The 6,000-nt window shown below is 45.0% G+C and overlaps 1 protein-coding gene across 9 annotated transcripts in view; it reads left to right on the top strand.

The window, feature by feature from the left end:
- Window positions 1–575: 575 nt before the first annotated feature.
- VRK2 (VRK serine/threonine kinase 2) overlaps window positions 576–6,000 on the top strand; it is a 79,564-nt gene continuing 74,139 nt past the window's right edge. For 8 of the 9 annotated variants that reach the window (XR_013996556.1, XR_013996557.1, XR_013996558.1 and 5 more), the window contains exons 1-2: window positions 576–815; window positions 2,543–2,686. Coding sequence is in view for 6 of the 9 variants with exons in the window: in XM_081101646.1 (XP_080957772.1) it covers window positions 2,551–2,686 (136 nt within the window). In the remaining 3 variants the exon portion in view is untranslated. The remainder of the gene's footprint in view (window positions 816–2,542; window positions 2,687–6,000) is intronic. The other variant, XM_081101645.1, reaches the window with a different exon arrangement.

Here is a 6,000-nt window from a genome sequence, read left to right as displayed (position 1 = left end):
TTGCCGGATGGGTACTGGAAACATCTGGGGGAATACTTTGTAAAGTATGTGACTGTCAAACCACTACACTGCACACCTGAACCTAATACAAACTAATATTAAAAATAAACTGTAATTGAAAAACAAAAGTAAAACCAAGATTATCCAATTTGTAACTCGGTCTTGAGCCTATGTACCTCTTAGACTTACAGCCTAAACGCTGTGTTCCAGGCCCTCCTTCTCGCCCCAGGGCTACTCTGTTAGTTTTCTGGGAAGTGCTTGCTCAGACTTGGTGACTGAGTTGGAAGTTCTAGTTGCTTAGATCATGGAACAAGAGACCTCAGATCCCACCTACACAAATGTGCGTCCTGGATGTTCACACGGAAATGACGGCTGATCTTCCAGGCTGGCGGGCGAGGTGCATGGTGTCAGCCCAGCTCCCGTTCGCTTTTGGGACCCGCCGCTTCCTCCTCCCCCGGGCGCCCGGCGACGCGGACAGGCCCAGGGAAAGCACCGGCCGCGGCCTGCCCGCCACTCCGCGGGCCCGGCCCGGCGTCTCCGCCCCGAGCGAGGCGGTGCCGGGCGCAGCGGAACCAGGTGCCGGCCAGTCCGTTCGGCCCCTTCCCGTGGCGGCCCCGGCGCGGGACCCGCCTCCCCGCGGGATTGGAGGCCCGCGGCCCCGCCCGGCCCGCGAGGGCAGCGGGGAGCGAGCGCGCGGCGTGGACGCCCAGGGCCCGTGTTCCTCCTCCGCTGCGGGTCCAGGCGCGCCGCGCCCCAGGCCCCGGAGGAGCCGCCTTCGGAGGGAGACGCCGGCCCGGAGGGTCCCTGCTGCCGCGGTTGGTCCCTGACTTTTTCCTAAGTCGAGTGAGAACCCGGCGCCCCCTTTCGCTCGCGTTTGCCCGGAGCGCCGGGGGGAGGGTGAGGGTTCCCTCCCTTCGGTCCGGGGAGAGCGAGAGGCGGGAAGGGAGCCTCCAGGCGCCGGCGGGCTGCGCGCTGGGTCGGGCCGGCCCTCCCCGCGGACCGGGGGCTGGGCGCGCGCTCCCGCCCCTGCCCCGGCCGCGCGCCCCACGCCCGGTCCTGGCTCGCGTTCTGGTTCTGGTGCCGGTTTGCCCCCCGGAAGCTTGCGTGGAGCCTTTTTCACAGCCCCGGGAAGGAGTCCAGATGCGGGACACCGGCCACTGGCCTGGAGGGAGGCTGCGGGGAACGGGAGCTCGGGATCCGCGCCTGGGAGGTGCCTTTCAGAGTCAGTTTCATTTCAGGTCTCCAGTTCGCGTGCTAGCTGCCTTTATCCACTTTAGACTTATTTAGAGTTGTTGCCCAGCAGAAAGTTGTTCTTTGGAGACTTTTAGGCTTTAAACCAGCGAATATGGATTGGACACTAGTGAATACCAAGTACTGGTTCGGGGGGAAGCCCCACAAAACTTTTTCCTACTTTAGGCTTCGTTCACCATCTAACTTCCCGGCTTCCCTGGGCTCCTGTTAGCAGGAGGGCAGGTGAATATCCTTAGAGGTTTCAGCTGCGTTTCTTTGCGCGACCTGAGACCTTGCTGTAAAAGATGGCAGGGCATCGGATTGGAAAGTAAGTGAAGGACAGAAAGCCTATTAAAAGGCACAGAAACGTTCTCATTCCGAAGCTGGGAAGATGATACAACGGAACTTTACATTAACTTTTATTCAGAAGCGCTCAACACTTTAAAAACATGATTTGGAAATACAGGATTGCAGTTACCTTCACGTTTAAATGGGTTTCAGGCATATATGCTGTCCCCTCCACCCCCTAAGAAATGTTCTCTCCCAGTGCAAAAGCTCTCATTGTGAAATTCACTAACCTGTGTTCAAGTCTAATGAATCGATTCAAGTTGTGTGACTGTTCTGTGGAGTCTGTGCTTCTGTTGTTGCCAATACCACCTTAATCTCTCGGGCAGGGCAGTTTTCACTTTGGTGAAGGTGGGGAACAGACAGGGCACAGGAAAACCGAAAGGAGCTGAAAGAGGAGTGTGCAGGCCTGAAACTGCCCAGTGGCCTAGACTTCTGCTAAATTATAAATCCTTTTATAAATCATAAATCCATGAAAAACCCCCAGCTTCTTTAACAAATACTCTGTGTCATATGCTGGGTTTGGCAATGGTGTACATTGCCATTTTCCCAATCCATAGTTGTATTTCCTCCTGACCCAAGACCTCATGTCAGTGAAAGGAACGTGTAAAATTTATTCTCTCTTTTTCATCAGAAATTGTGAACTCGGCTCTTAAGCTGTTAATAGTATCATGGACCCCCAAATGAATTTTGTAAGTGTTGTGTTAAGTTAAACAGGCTTGCATTTTGTGTCATGTTTTTTTGTTTGTTTGTTTGTTTGTTTTTTACCATCAGTACCTCGTAGATTTCAACATTGTAATATATGTGAAGCTCCCGTTTGAACAAACCCAAGTGGCCGGAATCCTAATTTCTAGGAACCGGGGAAAGTGTTCCCTAGAAGACATTTTTGAGAAATGTGTATTGACCGGAATATTTTGTTGCCGCTGTTTTTATTTTTTAATCACTGACCTCTCTCCTCTTCCTCCAGCACAAGTGATGCCACCAAGAAGAAATGAGAAATACAAACTTCCTGTCCCACTTCCAGAAGGCAAGGTTCTGGATGATACGGAAGGAAAGCAATGGGTGCTGGGCAAGATGATTGGTGCTGGAGGGTTTGGATTGATATATTTAGGTAAAGTATAACTGTCTATTACCACATGTTCTTACCTATGTGACTGTAATGTTTTGACATTGAAACTTTGAAATGAAATAGAATAAATGGGCTTTAGTAATATGAAGATAGTCGATATGTAGTAGAATTTCCAGTTTCAAAACATGACTGGTCTCAGTTCTTGTTGTTCATTTTTCTTTTTTTCTTTTTCCTAAAGGACCCTTAGAAGTCTTTTCAGAGCCTAATTACACAGGCTGCCAGACACAATGTTAATGTTCTTTTTTGAGAATGTGTTTTCCTGGAAACATTGCTTTTTTACAGCTGGGAAACCACAACTACATAAACACTTTGCATTTGTGAATCTGATTAATATTTAAGTAATATAAGATCTGGTCATTTCTTAATTAGGCTCCACTAGAGAATTGTCCTTTACTATCTCAAAGCATCTACTGCGTGGAATGAATTTTCTCTCCTGTGCATCTAGAGCAGCGGTTCTCAACTTGTGGGTCACGACCCCTTTGGGGGTCGAACAACCCTTTCACAGGGGTCGCCTAAGACCATCGGAAAACACATATATAATTACATATTGTTTTTGTGATTAATCACTATGCTTTAATTATGTTCAATTTGTAACAATGAAAATACATCCTGCATATCAGATATTTACATTACGATTCATAACAGTAGCAAAATTACAGTTATGAAGTAGCAACGAAAATAATTTTATGGTTGGGGGTCACCACAGCATGAGGAAGGTTGAGAACCACTGATCTAGAGTCTACTGGTTATGTGCTGTCTTTGGGATAATTGAGAAAATAGACGCTCGATATTATTTTCTGAGTTCTTTGGTGCATGGAGCCTTAGCTGAGTATACTTGTGCACTATATTTAAAAATGTTTACATTACACTGAATTTTAAAAGGCTCATTCAGGGCTACCTTAAACCTGTAGTTTAATGATTAGAGGATATCTATAACAAGAGTGGATTTAATGAATAAAATAAGGTAAATATTAGTGATATAAAAAAATTACCTTCAAGGATAAGTTTTCCTAAATGCATTGACTCATTACATCTGTTTCTACAGGAGTTTAAGAAGTGGTAAAAGACCCCATTGCAGGAATCTTGGGTTCCTCATTAAACATTTCCAACTGCTGGGGAGGAAAGGACTATTCCTCTACCCTCCTAGGTTCGATAGCTGGGTTTATGAAATGAATTGACAACAGGTAGATTAACAGGAAACAAGTGTACAAATTTACTCATTTTTAATGTTATGCACATAGGGGTATTATAGGGGAAAAAAGGGAACATCCCAAAAAGGCCTGGTGCACGACATTAGTGCACTGGGGGTGGGTCCCTAGCCCGGTCTGTGCCCTCTCGCAGTCTGGGACTCCCTGGGGGATGTCTGACTGCGGGGAGCAGGCCTAAGCTGGCAGTCAGTCGGACATCCCCCGAGAGGTCCTTAGCGCTGCCACGGAGGTGGGAGAGGCTCCCGCCACTGTCACTGCACTTGCCAGTCATGAGCCCAGCTTCTGGCTGAGTGGTGCTCCCCCTGTGGAAGCACACTGACCACCAGGGGGCAGCTCCTGCATTGAGCATCTGCCCCCTGGTGTTCAGTGTGTGTCATAGCAACCGGTTCTGCTGTTCAGTCGAATTGCATATTAGCCTTTTATTATATAGGATCTTAATAGGGGAACACAAGGGATGACATGAATGGGCCCTTAGAAAAATAGATGGAGGATATGACAGTGTGTACAGATACACATATATATGTGCACATACTACTTGTGTGGTGAAAAGGAATTTATTTGCTCAGGCATGTGATTTGTCTCTTTTCAAATACAGAAAAATCTTTGCTTCTTTCAGTCTAAGTACATGCCAAATATTTTTTGCTTATTCTTTCTCATTGCCAAACAGTATTTGTTGTATAACATTTTCAAGGTTCTATATGTTTGCAATACCTCCTACTATCTAAATTTTACTAGTAGAACCTGGATCCTGAAAATATTAGCAAGTGAACACCATTGAGGAAAGGCCATTAAACAAGGTTTAGCTGTTTGAAAAAAAGGATCTACAAAGAAGCTAAAATAAAACTGTGTCTCAAACGTTATCATTGTTCCATCAAAAGTGGCACCCATGACTCATAGAATCAGCTCTTTAGTGAGATGCCATCAGCAGTAACTTCATTAAACTAGTTTGTAGTGATTATTTGCAAAGCTACTTAAGCAAATCCATTGAAAATTATGTTTTTGCATTTTACCGTGGTTCTCATCACTTCTTGTGTAAAAGTGAAGAAGCTGGTAATTTCAGATAGACTGTTTTAGCAGACACTTGATCCGCATTTGTTACTTAAGGCTGAGGAAAAACTAGCTTTTATGTCTAACTCATTGTACATATACAGCTGTTCTCTAGTTTTGAGATCAATAGCTAAGACCTTTCGGTGATCAGCAAAGGGCAGAGAAGTTTGCTGTTTACTCTTGACTTGAAGAAATGATGTGACTGTAGCATTAATAGTAACACAAGAGGGAAAAAATTGAATACAAGAACAAAGTCAAGGTTCTTTTTAGTTTATGTAAAGAGAGGAAAAAGGAAGAAAGGAGACTGGATTAAAGGATGGGAAAAAATGCTGTCGTGTAGTATAAAATAAGTGGAAATGTTTCTAAGACTCCAGGGAAGGAGAGAGAACTGAGTATGAATTCTGCTCTCAGAGAATTGCACAAATAAGAGCATGGGTTTTGATGTTTGGCAAATCTGGGTTGAATTCTGACCTTACTAAGCCACCTAAAATGGTGTGACTTTTTCCTAGTAACGAGTCTGTCTTCCTATTTTGTGTAATTGGGATAATATTAATTGTGAGGATTGAAATAACATTTTTAAACGATTTAGAACTTGGTAAGCACTTACATTGAATGTGTTCATTGAATTAGAATTTCCCATCCTCAATGATAATTGAACTAACTCTAGGTTTAGTGTCTGGTGCCACAGGGGGTTAGGATGGTGACAAAGACATCTGTTGGAGGGATTTTCCATTTACCCTGCCACGGATTGTGATAGATTTAGCTACTAATGTGGTATAACTAAGAACATAGGGAATGTCAGTGGAAGACTACGGCATTTTACTTACCAACCGTTAACTATTTTTCCCCTTAACGTTTATAGTAGTAGCCACCATGACATAGTGGAAAGTTCTCCTTTCAGCTGTCTTGTTTGCTCCAGATGTGAAAGATAATGGGTTTCAGAAGTTAGTCAAAAATCCAGAAACACAGACTCATAGGTAATAAGCTTCAGCTAAGTTCCTTTGAAGACTTGTATGAGGAAAAATGGAAATGATTTATCTG

Source organism: Myotis nattereri (genome assembly GCF_964212035.1).
Source record: "Myotis nattereri genome assembly, chromosome: 10".
Lineage (NCBI taxonomy): Eukaryota > Metazoa > Chordata > Mammalia > Chiroptera > Vespertilionidae > Myotis > Myotis nattereri.
The sequence above is the reverse complement of the archived record's forward strand: the minus strand, read 5'-3'. Positions and strand labels throughout refer to the sequence as shown.